Genomic DNA, 15,279 nt, shown 5'->3' on the forward strand with positions numbered 1-15,279 from the left:
AGAAATGGAGGGACTTATTAAAGAAACATCAAGTGTAATATACTGTATTATAAAAATAAAGCCACCTGGATGGAATATGGGGGGAGGGGGGGGGGAAATGCACCAAATTATGTTTTTATCTTCAACATAGAAATGCTACCTAAAATAATTTACTGAAACTTCGTCCATGATTCAACAAATGATATTTTGAAAGAGGAAGCAAAGTACTCTAAGCATCTGGTTTCCTTTCAGTCTCCTCCATCTCCACTAACCGAAGATCATTTTATGGATTGTTTTTCTATCAATAATGTCAAATTAACATCTGTACAGAAAGACTCGACTCGCCAGGCTGACTAACAGTAGTCAGAGTCGCGGCAGTCACAGGCTGACCCACCACCAGGTAGGCTGACTAACAGTAGTCAGAGTCGCGGCAGTCACAGGCTGACCCACCACCAGGTAGGCTGACTAACAGTAGTCAGAGTCGCGGCAGTCACGGCTGACCCACCACCAGGTAGGCTGACTAACAGTAGTCAGAGTCGCGGCAGTCACAGGCTGACCCACCACCAGGTAGGCTGACTAACAGTAGTCAGAGTCGCGGCAGTCACGGCTGACCCACCACCAGGTAGGCTGACTAACAGTAGTCAGAGTCGCGGCAGTCACGGGCTGACCCACCACCAGGTAGGCTGACTAACATTGTGTGTGAACCCTGCTCATTATGTGTGAACCCTGACCATTGTGTGTGAACCCTGCTCATTATGTGCGAACCCTGCTCATTCTGTGCGACCCCTGCTCATTATGTGCGAACCCTGCTCATTATGTGCGAACCCTGCTCATTATGTGCGAACCCTGACCATTGTACGCAAACCCTGCCCAAATGTAGCCTACACGTTGTGTGCTCTTGTAGGAAAGCAGTAACTCCCCATTGCCGAACTATACTTATCTATTACTGGGCGAATAACTCGCTAACTAGCAAAGATTATCAACAAATGCGCACATGCGCGACTCTGCGCTCTGATCTGAAAAGCGCCTTCACTTCCAGGTGATTGAAAGACCACTCGTGGGCTTCCCCAGCCAATAGAATTCTACTCCGTTGTGCTCTGGCTCTGCCTACAACATAATCACAGAATCAATTTTGTAAAATTAGATTTGTTTTGTTTTGTTGCATTGAAAAGGGGCTGATATAATGTTGATTCGATCACAGAAAAAACGTTGATGTATATAGTCCAAACTAGTAAGGGAACTCAGTGAAGATCAATCTATCTCTTGCGTCTCTGCGCTGCATGATATTTATTTTGAGCAGCAGTCTTTGAAGAGGTGCGCGGCCGCGAACACGCGTAGCGTAGAGGGACATTGGACAAAACTCTTTCAATCAACATAATGTTTTTACAGCTTTTAGTAGTGACGAGGGAGGGTGTCAGCATCTCATCCTGAACTAAACATGCAATTAAATTCTCATTTCTAAGCTGCCTTTATGACAGTGACACAATGAGAGAGAGCAGTCTCAATACTGGTGCACACTGAGGATAGAAGCACCTGAGTTCAGAGTTTCACAGGGGTTTCACAGTGGTGAAACACACCGGAGACCTGATACCTGAAGACTTACAATAGGCAGAGTTGCAAAGAAAAAGCCATATCGTAGACTGGTCAATAAAAAGAAAAGATTAAGATGGGCAAAAGAACACACAGTGGACAGAGGAACTCTGCCTAGAAAGCCAGCATCCCGGAGTCGCCTTTTCACTGTTGATGTTGAGACGGGTGTTTTGAGGGTACTATTTAATGAACCTGCCAGTTGAGGACTTGTGAGGTGTCTGTTTCTTAAACTAAACAATTTGATGTTATTTGAATAGACAAAAAATAGCTTTTCTTTCAAAAACAAGGACTTTTCTAACTGACCCCAAACTTTGGAACAGTAGTGTACACTGCTGCCATCTAGTGGCTAATATCAAATTTGTGCCTAAACTGGAATAATACATTGTGGCCTTTCTCTTGCATTTCAAAGGTGATTTCAAAAATGTTTTCTTTGTATTATCTTTTACCAGATCTAATGTGTTATATTCTCCTACATTAAATTCACATTTCCACAAACTTCAATGTGTTTCCTGTCAAATGGTATCAAGAATATGTATATACTTGCTTCAGGTCTTGAGCTACAGGCAGTTAGATTTGGGGATGTCATTTTAGGTGAAAATTGAAAAAAAAGGGTCCGATCCCAAACACTAAGACAAAGGTTTGAACAATAAGACACAGGTTTAAACAATAAGACACAGGTTTAAACACTAAGACACAGGTTTAAACACCAAGAAACAGGTTTAAACAACAAGACACAGGTTTGAACAATAAGACACAGGTTTAAACAATAAGACACAGGATTAAACAATAAGACACAGGTTTAAACAATAAGACACAGGTTTAAACACTAAGAAACAGGTTTGAACTATAAGACACAGGTTTAAACACTAAGACACAGGTTTGAACAATAAGACACAGGTTTAAACACTAAGACACAGGTTTAAACACTAAGACACAGGTTTAAACACTAAGACACGGGTTTAAACAATAAGACACAGGTTTAAACAATAAGACACAGGTTTAAACACTAAGACACAGGTTTAAACAATAAGACACAGGTTTAAACAATAAGACACAGGTTTATACAATAAGACACAGGTTTAAACACTATGACACAGGTTTAAACACTAAGACACAGGTTTAAACACGAGGACACAGGTTTAAACACTAAGACACAGGTTTAAACACTATGACACAGGTTTAAACACTATGACACAGGTTTAAACACTAAGACACAGGTTTAAACACGAGGACACAGGTTTAAACACTAAGACACAGGTTTAAACACTATGACACAGGTTTAAACACTAAGACACAGGTTTAAACACGAGGACACAGGTTTAAACACTAAGACACAGGTTTAAACACTATGACACAGGTTTAAACAATAAGACACAGGTTTAAACAACAAGACACAGGTTTAAACACTAAGACACAGGTTTGAACAATAAGACACAGGTTTAAACAATAAGACACAGGTTTAAACAATAAGACACAGGTTTAAACACTAAGACACAGGTTTAAACAACAAGACACAGGTTTGAACACTATGACACAGGTTTAAACACTAAGACACAGGTTTAAACACGAGGACACAGGTTTAAACACTATGACACAGGTTTAAACACTAAGACACAGGTTTAAACAATAAGACACAGGTTTAAACAACAAGACACAGGTTTAAACAACAAGACACAGGTTTAAACAATAAGACACAGGTTTAAACACTAAGACACAGGTTTAAACACCAAGACACAGGTTTAAACACGAGGACACAGGTTTAAACAATAATACTATTTTCCTATAAGTATAAGGACACAAAAACACAGACCTAGACAGGTCTATCGACAGGTCTATCTACAGTAGACCTAGACAGGTCTATCGACAGGTCTATCTACAGTAGACCTAGACAGGTCAATCTACAGGTGACCTAGACAGGTCTATCGACAGGTCTATCTATAGTAGACCTAGACAGGTCTATCGACAGGTCTATCTACAGTAGACCTAGACATGCCTATCTACAGGTGACCTAGACAGGTCTATCGACAGGCCTATCTACAGTAGACCTAGACAGGTCAATCTACAGGTGACCTAGACAGGTCTATCGACAGGTCTATCTACAGTAGACCTAGACAGGTCTATCGACAGGTCTATCTACAGTAGACCTAGACAGGTCTATCTACAGGTGACCTAGACAGGTCTATCTACAGGTGACCTAGACAGGTCAATATACAGGTGACCTAGACAGGTCTATCTACAGGTGACCTAGACAGGTCTATCTACAGGTGACCTAGACAGGTCTATCGACAGGTCTATCTACAGTAGACCTAGACAGGTCTAGTGACAGGTCTATCTACAGTAGACCTAGACATGCCTATCTACAGGTGACCTAGACAGGTCTATCGACAGGCCTATCTACAGTAGACCTAGACAGGCCTATCTACAGGTGACCTAGACAGGTCAATCTACAGGTGACCTAGACAGGTCTATCGACAGGTCTATCTACAGTAGACCTAGACAGGTCTATCTACAGATGACCTAGACAGGTCAATCTACAGGTGACCTAGACAGGTCTATCTACAGGTGACCTAGACAGGTCTATCTACAGGTGTATCAGAAAGAGAGCCTTGTGCTCTTTTCTACAATGAGATTCACAAATCCCATTCTCATAGCCACTGGCTGTGTAGAAGAGAGGAGAGGAGGGGGAGAGAAGGGGAGAGGAGGGGGGAGGTGGCGGGGAGAGGAGAGGAAGAGAGTTAACTGCAGCCAAAACAATTTCTTGATCACCCACTCATTGTTCATCAGCAGATGATGGCTCACAGACACACACACACACAGTCTTGTACAACTAATCTTGTGGGGACACACAATTCAGTCCCATTCAAAATCCAATTTTCCCTAACCCTAACCCGTACCCTAACCCTAAACCTAACCCTAGTTCTTAACCCTAAAACGAACCCTAATTCTAACCTTAACCCTAAACCCCCTAGAAATAGCATTTTACCTTGTGGGGACTAACAAAATGTCCCCAGTTGGTCAAATTTCTGTTTGTTTACTATTCTTGTGGGCACTTCTGGTCCCCACAAGTATGGTTAAACACGTCCACACACACACACACGCTCCAACACAAAGTGGCTCTGGTTTTGGACTCTATTCTCAATACTGTACCATCTAAGGAATAGGAGCCTGACTTGGCATGTACTCTGCGGCACACAGTTTTTCCACTACAGGGCGTCTGCTTAATGTATGGCAAACGGAATGTTAAGTCAAATTATAAACTTGTTGGTTCGTGCCCTGAATGCTGATTGGCTGACAGCTGTGGTATATCAGACCGTATACCAGGGGTATGACAAAGCATGTCTTTTTACTGCTCTACAGTGCATTTGGAAAGTATTCAGACCTATTCCCTTTTCCACATTTTGTTAACGTTACAGCCTTATTCTAAAATGTATTACATCATTTTTTCCCCTCATCAATCTACACACAATACCCCATGATGATAAAGAGAAAACAGGTTTTATAGATATTTCTGTACATGTATTAGGAATAAAAACCAGAAATACCTTATTTACATAGGTTAGATTTTTTATTATTTCACCAGGTAGGCTAGTTGAGAACACCTTTATTTCACCAGGTAGGCCAGTTGAGAACACCTTTATTTCACCAGGTAGGCTAGTTGAGAACAAGTTCTCATTTACAACTGCGACCTGGCAGTATTCAGACCCTGTCTGCAGCATTGAAGGTCCCCAAGAACACAGTGGCCTCCATCATTATTAAATGGAAGACGTTTGGAAACACCAAGACTCTTCCTAGAGCTGCCCGCCTGGCCAAACTGAGCCATCGGTGGAGAAGGGCCTTGGTCAGGGAGCTGACCGCCCGCCCAAACTGAGCCATCGGTGGAGAAGGGCCTTGGTCAGGGAGCTGACCGCCCGCCCAAACTGAGCCATCGGTGGAGAAGGGCCTTGGTCAGGGAGCTGACCGCCCGCCCAAACTGAGCCATCGGTGGGGAAGGGCCTTGGTCAGTGAGGTGACCGCCCGACCAAACTGAGCAATCGGTGGAGAAGGGCCTTGGTCAGGGAGGTGACCGCTGGTCACTCTGACAGAGCTCCCGATTTCCTCTGTGGAGATGGAAGGACAACCATCTCTGCAGCACTCCACCAATCAGGCCTTTATGGTAGTGGCCAGACTTCAGAAAAAGGCACATGACAGCCCGCTTGGAGTTTGCCAAAAGGCAACTAATGACTCTCAGACCATGAGAAACAAGATTCTCTGGTCTGATGAAACCAAGATTGAACTCTTTGGCCTGAATGCCAAGCATCACGTCTGGAGGAAACCTGGCTCCATCCCTACGGTGAAGCATGGTAGTGGTAGCATCATTCTGTGGTGATGTTTTTGAGGGACCGGGACTGGGAGACTAGTCAGGATCACGGCAAATATGAATGGAGCACAGTACAGAGGTCCTTGATGAAAACCTGCTCCAGAGCGCTCAGGACCTCAGACTGGGCCAAGATTTCACCTTCCAACAAGACAACAGCCCTAAGCACACAGCCAAGACAACGCATGAGTGACTTCGGGACAAGTCTCTGAATGTCCTTGAGTGGCCCAACCAGAGCCCGGACTTGAACTCGAACGAACATCTCTGGAGAGACAACAAAGTACTGAGTAAAGGGTCTGAATACTTATGTAAATGTGATATTTCCGTTTTTTTCCCTAAAAATCTATTTTTGCTTTCTCATTATGGGGTATTGTGTTTAGATTGATGAGAGGAAAAAAACTTTAATACATTTTTAAATAAGGCTGTAACGTAGCTGTCACGTTTGCTGGAATGAATATTGGACAAAGTTGCAGCGTGTGTTGAGTTCCACATAATCTTAATGAATAAAGTGAAACTTAGCAATGACAAAAACAAATAAACAATAAACTAACAATGAACCGTGACTACAGAGATGCTATGTGCACTAACTCAACACACATACATTCAAACAATATACCATAACCCACAGGTGGAAAAAAATGCTATTAAGTATGATCCCCAATTAGAGACAACGATTACCAGCTGCCTATAATTGGGAATCATACAAATCACTAACATAGAAAATAAACCTAGAACAATCCCCCAGTCACACCCTGACCGACTCTACCATAGAAAATAAAAGCTTTCTATGGTCAGGACGTGACAAAGGTGCGGACTCCGACCGCAAAACCTGAAACAAAAAGGGAGGGTTAGGGGGGGGTGTCTAGTGTCGGTGGAGGCTCTGGTGCGAGACGAAGTATCCGCTCATCCCGCAGATCCAGCCATGGAGCTGGACTGGACCTCGGCGCAGAGTAGGGCTCCCGCCATGGAGCTGGACTGGACCTCGGCGCAGAGTAGGGCTCCCGCCATGGAGCTGGACTGGACCTCGGCGCAGAGTGGGGCTCCTGCCATAGAGCTGGAGGTTCCGGACCGTGGACCGTCTCAGGAGGTTCCGGACTGTGGACTGTCGTTGGAAGTCCCGGACCGGGGAACGTCGCCGGAAGCTCTGGACTGGGGAAGTGCACTGGAGGCCTGATGCGTGGAGCCGGCACAGGTGGCGCCAGACTGGTGACACGCACTTTAGGGCGAGTGCGAGGAGCAGGCACAGGACGCACCTGACTGGGAACACGCACTTCAAGGAGAGTGCGAGGAGAAGGCACAGGACGTACCTGACTGGGAAGGTGCACTGGAGGCCTAGTGCGTGGAGCTGGCACAGGTGGCGCCAGACTGGTGACACGCACTTCAGGGCGAGTGCGGGGAGAAGGAACAGGACGTACTGGGCTGTGAAGGCGCACTGGAGACCTGGTGTGTATAGCCGGCATCAATGCTACTGGTTCGATGACACACCTCACACGGCGAGTGCGGGGAGAAGGAACAGGACGTACTGGGCTGTGAAGGCGCACTGGAGACTTGGTGTGTATAGCCGGCATCAATTGTACCGGAACTTTAACACACTTCTCAGGACTAGTACTCAGGTGGCATCGGACGACTAATACGCTCCTCAGGGCGAATACCGCGCATACTACGCCAAACCAACAGCTCTCTCGCTTCACTCGCCTCAAAGGTCTCTAACTCTCCCCTCTGTTCATTCTCCTCCAATTTGTCCAATAACTCCTCAAAGGTCTCTAACTCTCCCCTCTGTTCATTCTCCTCCAATTTGTCCAATAACTCCTCGACGGTCTCTGACTCACCCCTCAACTTCGCCGACCACCCCGTGTGGCCCCCCCAACATTTTTTTTTGAGGCTGTGTCTTGTGCTTGCGTCGTGGCCGCGAACCCTGGCGTAGTCACTGTCCTCCATTATCTCCTTCCGTCTCCCGCCATGGAAGGCGATCCTGCCTGCCAGGATTTCTTCCCAAGTCCAGGATACTTCCTCCTCCTGGGCACGCTGCTTGGTCCTTTGTTGTTGGGAATATTCTGTCACGTTCGCTGGAATGAATATCGGACCAAGGCGCAGCGTATGTTGAGTTCCACATAATTTGAATGAATAAAGTGAAACTTAGCAATGACAAAAACAAATAAACAATAAACTAACAACGAACCATGACTACAGAGATGCTATGTGCACTAACTCAACACACATACATTCAAACAATATCCCATAACCCACAGGTGGAAAAAAATGCTACTTAAATATGATCCCCAATTAGAGACAACATAGAAAATAAACCTAGAACCCCACATAGAACATAAACTAGAACAACCCCCCAGTCATGCCCTGACCTACTCTACCATAGAAAAAAAAGCTTTCTATGGTCAGGACGTGACAGTAGCAAAATGTGTGTAAAAAAAAATGAAGGGGTCTGAATACTTCCCGAAGGCACTGTAAATGCATGCAAAGTTTATATGTAATTGAAAACGTACCTGTCCTGCAGAAAGCCACTTGTTTCTTTAGGATCGAAGTCAGTAGCTTGGGAGAGAGAATTAGAACAGTTTATTTATCCACTGGCTACGGTAGTTTTGGCTTGTCCTGTCTCTAAGATGTTTAACTTTCATCGGCTATTACTCTATACTTGTAGTTCACTAAGTGGACGAGTGACAGTTGACTTCGTCTATTATGAAACACTAATGATGAAAGCAATAATAAAGAGCTTTCATTTATTTTACTTCTAAAAAAGTAAACATTCCTTTCTAATGAAGCAACCTTATCGACACAATTAAACTTCAGCATGAAAATAAATGAACAAGAAACATAATATTGGAACGTTCTCTGGGCTCAACTACTTGTAAAGAAGTTGGCACTATCCCATTAGCCTTGGAGCTATAGCTGCCCATATCCTGTAGCAGGCATGGTGACGGATGTTAAATGTACAAAAATATGTCAGAGCAATGAAAACAATCTTATAATTCTGGCTGATTCCACACCTGCAAAAACAAGAGAGGGGATCCGTGATGCTGTCCAGGTGGAAACGTCTGATTCTCCCTTTAAACAGTTGAAGGTAGATGAGACGATACAACTCAAAGCGCATTGGCTAAAACATCAGGGCTTTAAATAAAGATGTGGGTAGGCTAATAACTAGTTCATTCCTATCAGGTCCGTAACCAGGGTCGGAGTATTAGTGAGGCTAATAACTAGTTTATTCCTATCAGGTCCGTAACCAGGGTCGGAGTATTAGTGAGGATAATAACTAGTTCATTACTATCAGGTCCGGCGTATTAGTGAGGCTAATAACTAGTTTATTCCTATCAGGTCCGTAACCAGGGTCGGAGTATTAGTGAGGCTAATAACTAGTTTATTCCTATCAGGTCCGTAACCAGGGTCGGAGTATTAGTGAGGATAATAACTAGTTCATTACTATCAGGTCCGGAGTATTAGTGAGGCTAATAACTAGTTCATTACTATCAAGTCCGTAACCAGGGTCGGAGTATTAGTGAGGCTAATAACTAGTTCATTACTATCAGGTCCGGAGTATTAGTGAGGCTAGTAACTAGTTTATTCCTATCAGGTCCGTATCCAGGGTCGGAGTATTAGTGAGGCTAATAACTAGTTCATTACTATCAGGTCCGGAGTATTAGTGAGGCTAATAACTAGTTCATTCCTATCAGGTCCGTAACCAGGGTCGGAGTATTAGTGAGGCTAATAACTAGTTTATTCCTATCAGGTCCGTAACCAGGGTCGGAGTATTAGTGAGGATAATAACTAGTTCATTACTATCAGGTCCGGCGTATTAGTGAGGCTAATAACTAGTTTATTCCTATCAGGTCCGTAAATCAGGGTCGGAGTATTAGTGAGGATAATAACTAGTTCATTACTATCAGGTCCGGAGTATTAGTGAGGCTAATAACTAGTTTATTCCTATCAGGTCCGTAACCAGGGTCGGAGTATTAGTGAGGCTAATAACTAGTTTATTCCTATCAGGTCCGTAACCAGGGTCGGAGTATTAGTGAGGCTAATAACTAGTTCATTACTATCAGGTCCGGAGTATTAGTGAGGCTAATAACTAGTTCATTACTATCAAGTCCGTAACCAGGGTCGGAGTATTAGTGAGGCTAATAACTAGTTCATTACTATCAGGTCCGGAGTATTAGTGAGGCTAATAACTAGTTTAGCCCTATCAGGTCCGTAACCACGGTCGGAGTATTAGTGAGGCTAATAACTAGTTTATTCCTATCAGGGCCGTAATCATATTCAAAGGACAGTATAGAAGTCTACATCCCTCCCAAAGCGCTACGATCTATACAGACCTTCAAATAGCATTTGAAATCTTGCTTTAGCCTTTCTGGAATGCAAAGTGGGTGGGTTTTTCCATTTTTGGGACTTTTCTATTGGTTCCATTACAACAGGCAGCTCAATCAAGTGTCTTTGCCCAGAGTGATGGTTTCTGGCATAGTCCTTTCATCCACTTCTCCCTTTCAGCCACTCCTGGGCACATAACTAAAACCGTGCAGAAACGCAGGGCAGCTCCTGCCTGTAACCGTCCGAAGTTCTCCTGACAATGAGATGAATTTGTCTGGGCTATGCTCATTTCAGATCACGTGACTATCATGATTTATTAGGAAAAACTGTAGCTCCTCCAACTGGTAGGATAAGGACATTTATCATAATACACGACTGTACACTTAAGTTCCACATGACCATACAGTCACATCCTTGCCATTATTACCACAAAAGAAGCGATCTGAGACAGTCATACTGTTACTGAATGGGACATGGTTTCAGTTCCTTTATTTCATTGCCACCATGCAAACCATCAAATGTCAAAATGTTCAAACCGAGTCCAATACTTCCTATCGTCACCATTTAGGAGGACTGTGGGTATAACACATTACAGAACTGCAGTATCAATATACAATTTACACATTTACAGTTTTAGGGCTCAACTAAATGAGTCAGCATTTCCTTAAATGACCCAAGATAGTGTTTATGACAGATGGATAGAGGATTTTTTTTTTAAGACAGTTTCAAACACAAGAGGCACACATACATTTCTCTCCTGTGTAAATTTTTTTAAATTAAAAAAGCACCTCAAATGCCCCCTAAAACCATGCACAAACAGATGTAACACACAGTGCAACACTCATAAGGAGTGAATAATTTTTCCCTACATTAACAATGCATAAAACTTGTGTAACAATCACAACAAGTGGTTGTTTGGTCATCAATTCACAATCATTTTTGTTATCGTCAACCTCTGAAATGTAATATATTAAGTTCCACAAGAAAATACGATTTAAAGTGGGAAAAGGGGGGAATTTGTCTAAGCATGTGCATCAGACAATTTTTTTTTTAAACAAGCCACTATATTAATAATTGTACCCTCATCAGGTACAATCTTTAGTAGCACTGTACTACATTGTAAATGCAGTGGTGTTCAGTGTAGAGCATAAGAGTATACTGAACATAGTTTAGGTTAAGTTAACACTTGACTCAAATGTTTGTTTGTTGTCACTAAATGAAATAAAAGTCACAAAAAAAATGACATTGATAAGTTGGGTAGAGAAGAAAAGGTACGATGGGGATATTTTCCTTTGAACAGTAAAAATTGAAATAAATGATACAATGATACAGCAAATCATTAATCTGACTTTATTACAGCATGTCAATGTAGGTATTTTATGAATAAGCCCTACAGTTATTTCATATGAAAGTCTCTCAAACTAGCATGTAGCCTATAAGAGGACATCACAGCAAGTTGGTGGCACCTTAATTGGGGAGAATGGGTTCGTGGTAATGGCTGGAGTGGAATGGTATAAAATACACCAGAGACATGGTTTCCATGTGTTTGATGCCATCCCATTAGCTCCGATCCAGCCATTATTATGAGCCGTCTTCCCCTCAGCAGCCTCCACTGGAAGACACGCTCTTATCAAGTTTGCCCCGTTGGTTTCAACATTTACAGCAATTCTATACAAAAAAAAGCTTCACACAATCGCCGCTCTGTCTTGGAAAGAATAGCCAGGCTGTCGGTCTCACTGAGGTAATATTTGTTATAAAGGTGCTTAAAAAGAGTTTTGATTAATAAATTAACCTGTACTTGTTAGTGCTGGCTCATCACCTGCTGGATTCTGTCAGTCGTAATTCACCTGTAAAAACTAGCTACATCGCATTGTAAAAGTCCTACAGAAAATATTGGCAATGAAGGCACGTGGGACAGATCTTTCAAAAAATGGTTTTGTTGGGGACACATCTTAGTATTTCCTCAATTCTAAAGAACCTCAATACAAGGGTCAAATCAAATCAGCCTATTTTCATGTTAAATGTTAACTTTGAGAGGGTTTTATCTTGGCAAACAGAAGTTAAATCTACTAAGCACAGCACTTAACAGAAGGACAAACTATCTTGTTTCATTTCCACGTTGTACCAAATAGGATCCAGTCCATAACACAATTATGCAGTCAGTTGACTACAATTCAGAATGACTAGAATCCAGTTGATTAGATTCTACAATCCAGAAAGAGTCATTCTGGATTCTAGTCATTTTAGATTCTCTAATCTAGCCAAACAGATGCTAGTCAATTTGGCTAGTTTAGAGAATTGATCATCTAAAATTACTAGAATACAGTTTACTATATTCTACAATCCAGAATGACTAGAATCTTGTTGACTATGTTCTACAATCCAGAATGACTAGAATCCTGTTGACTATGCTCAGGCTGTTTGTTTGACCTTACCCTGGTTCTCCACCTTCCTGATGGCTGCCTGGATGGCTTTCTGGTCTCCCAGGAGCTGCATGGGTTTGGTGGGCCGGAAGTTCTCATCCAGCTCAATCAGAATGGGTGTCCCAGTGGGTAACGTCACATTGACGATATCAGCATCTGATATACCTGTTGATATAATACTGAATGTTGTGTTGTTCTGCATCTGTAAACCACAGTAAAACAACCATACTATCGCCATAAACATAATAAAACCGTTAGCACAGCTTTCGCCCATGCTGTTACGTAAAGCGCTAGCAACATGAACAATTAAAACCAAAATACACAGATAAGTGAATAACTTTGTTTACGTCTAGATCGTTACACATTTTTTTTTTTTTTGTCCAGCTACATAGCGACGATAATTTCTAACATAACGGCCTATAAAGTACCTGACTGGCCAACTACGACAAACGTGATCTCTAGAAGCCTGTGGGGAAGAGAAAAGGTCAATGTGGATCTACTGGCAGTAGCCTGATGTAACATAAACCTAGTGGCCTTTTGGTACAAGTTCAACCACGTGACATTTCTGGAACTAATATACAGTATATTCCTCTCATCCAAATGGGAGTGAATGATAGTTACAAACTAGGTCTAAAAACATGGAGGCCCTAGCAAACTCCAATACAAGGGCCTTTGTGGATTCAAACATTCAAATGCAAGTGAAAGTGGCCATGCAGCTCATACTAAAATCTGCAGGAACAAAAGAGAACAATAGCAGTGCAGCAAAAGTCAATGGTAATAATGGTACTGCAACTGATGCAGTCCAGCCGAGCAGGGTTGGCACACAGAGACACACACAGACACACGAGGAGCCACCAGGCATACCTTCCAGGTGTTTCAGCAGGGCCCTGCAGCTATTCCCGTGCCCAGAGATGAGCACCAATTTCCCCCGTTTGATCTCCGGCACAATGGTGCCGTCCCAGTATGGCTGGAGCCTCTCTAAGACATCCTTCAGGCTCTCTGACTTCGGAAGAAACTCTTTAGACACATCACAGGTAGAATACCGGCGGTCATTGTAGATCTCCAGGAAGTAAGGGTGTGATTCGTCGATAGGGGGCGGCGTGAGGTCATAGCTCCTCCTCCACTGTTTCACCTGCTCCTCACCATGGTTTAGGGCCATCTCAGCTCTATTCAGCCCGATCAGAGCACCATAATGGCGCTCGTTGAGTCTCCACGTCCTGACCACGGGGACCCACTCCTGCCCCATGGCTTCCAACAACAGCCAGGCTGTGTGGATGGATCGGCTGAGCAGGGAGGTAAATACTACATCCAGCTGGTAGCCTGCTTCCTTCAGGAGGTGACCGCACGCCAAAGCCTCCTTGACCCCATCCTCACTCAGCCTCTGGTCCACCCAGCTGCAGAAGCGGTTCTCTTTGGTCCAGGCTCCTTCTCCATGCCTCATCACAAAGACTTTGTACTTGGACATCGGGATGGACTGTCTGGCAGCAGCAGCCTGTACTGTACACAAACAATGGGTTTACAGATGAGGGTGATGCTGGACTACTGCAGTAACATATAGTACTGTACTGTGGCCAGACACTTACCACATAAGTGGAAAAACATCATTCAACAAGTCTCTTGATGAGTTTCATCAACCTAAATATCCAACAATATTTCAGTGGTGTTGTACATTATCAGCTATACACACACACACACACACCACACACACACGAGCCTAATATTTTACTGTTACTATGGAACTGCTGTTACTAAGCTTAATGTCAGAAGCAGTCGCCATGTAATTTATTCTGGGGGTGGGTCTAGTGGGGTCAGCAAATGTCTGGCATTTCGAGTGGTTAAAAGGCTACATGCCAACACAACGGGTTATTGTTTAACTCCAAATTAAACAGGGTAATTCAGTAACTAAACATGGAAATGTGGCTATTGCACATTCCCTAATTAATACATTTGACATCATAACAGTCAAATGGTAAAATAAATTAAAAGAGCTTGCCTTATGCACTTGTCATCTCATTGGTAGGCTGCTAACGGCCATGCGTTTACGCGCGAGACTGCAAGATGGCAAGCTACAAAACATACATGTACCGGAACATGCATCATAATAATAGCATGAATACGATCTTACCCTGCGAGTAACAAGTCCGTCCCAATAGTCGTGACTGTTGACAGAAATTTGGACAACCATCGAGAGCATTTAAGAAGTCAGCGATTGAAAGCTTGTGGTCCAATCGAAACGGAAAAGCTCAGGTTAGGGCGGGATTTGTGTCATGTGTGCTGCCCATAGGTGGAGAGAGATGAGAGAAAAGGCCCTCTAGAACGGTCGTCATGGGAGAGAAGGCGTGGCATGACCGATTCTACTAGCTACATTGTAACAGTCACTGAATTAGGCTAGACATTAAAACTACAGTATGAACTATGATTGATCCACAATGCAAATTACACGCACGCACACACGCACACACACACACACGATCACCTTTGTGGAATAAACTGTGTGCAGCTGACGGTTGACCATACACGTGACAATGATAACACAAGTAATTTATTGTCAGTAACTCAATCATATTTGGATAACTTCAAACATCCAACATTTTGCATGTCAATACCATATAATATGCA

At 43.3% G+C, this 15,279-nt stretch overlaps 1 protein-coding gene across 3 annotated transcripts in view; it reads right to left on the reverse strand.

Moving 5' to 3' along the window:
* The window catches only part of LOC109867194 (bisphosphoglycerate mutase-like), a 39,941-nt gene extending 25,053 nt beyond the window's left edge, over positions 1–14,888 (reverse strand). Inside the window, exons 1-4 of one of the 3 annotated variants that reach the window (XM_031802039.1) lie at positions 14,786–14,852; positions 14,244–14,295; positions 13,525–14,157; positions 12,673–12,825 (exon numbers count right to left, since the gene is read on the reverse strand). In XM_031802039.1, coding sequence (XP_031657899.1) covers positions 12,673–12,825; positions 13,525–14,157; positions 14,244–14,265 — 808 coding nt within the window. In that variant the 5' untranslated portion in view covers positions 14,266–14,295; positions 14,786–14,852. Of the gene's footprint in view, positions 1–12,672; positions 12,826–13,524; positions 14,158–14,243; positions 14,296–14,785 lie in introns of all 3 variants that reach the window. The other 2 variants (XM_031802038.1, XM_031802040.1) reach the window with 2 other exon arrangements.
* Between the last annotated feature and the right edge of the window lie 391 nt (positions 14,889–15,279).

The sequence above is a fragment of the Oncorhynchus kisutch genome, linkage group LG22, assembly GCF_002021735.2.
Source record: "Oncorhynchus kisutch isolate 150728-3 linkage group LG22, Okis_V2, whole genome shotgun sequence".
Taxonomy (NCBI): domain Eukaryota; kingdom Metazoa; phylum Chordata; class Actinopteri; order Salmoniformes; family Salmonidae; genus Oncorhynchus; species Oncorhynchus kisutch.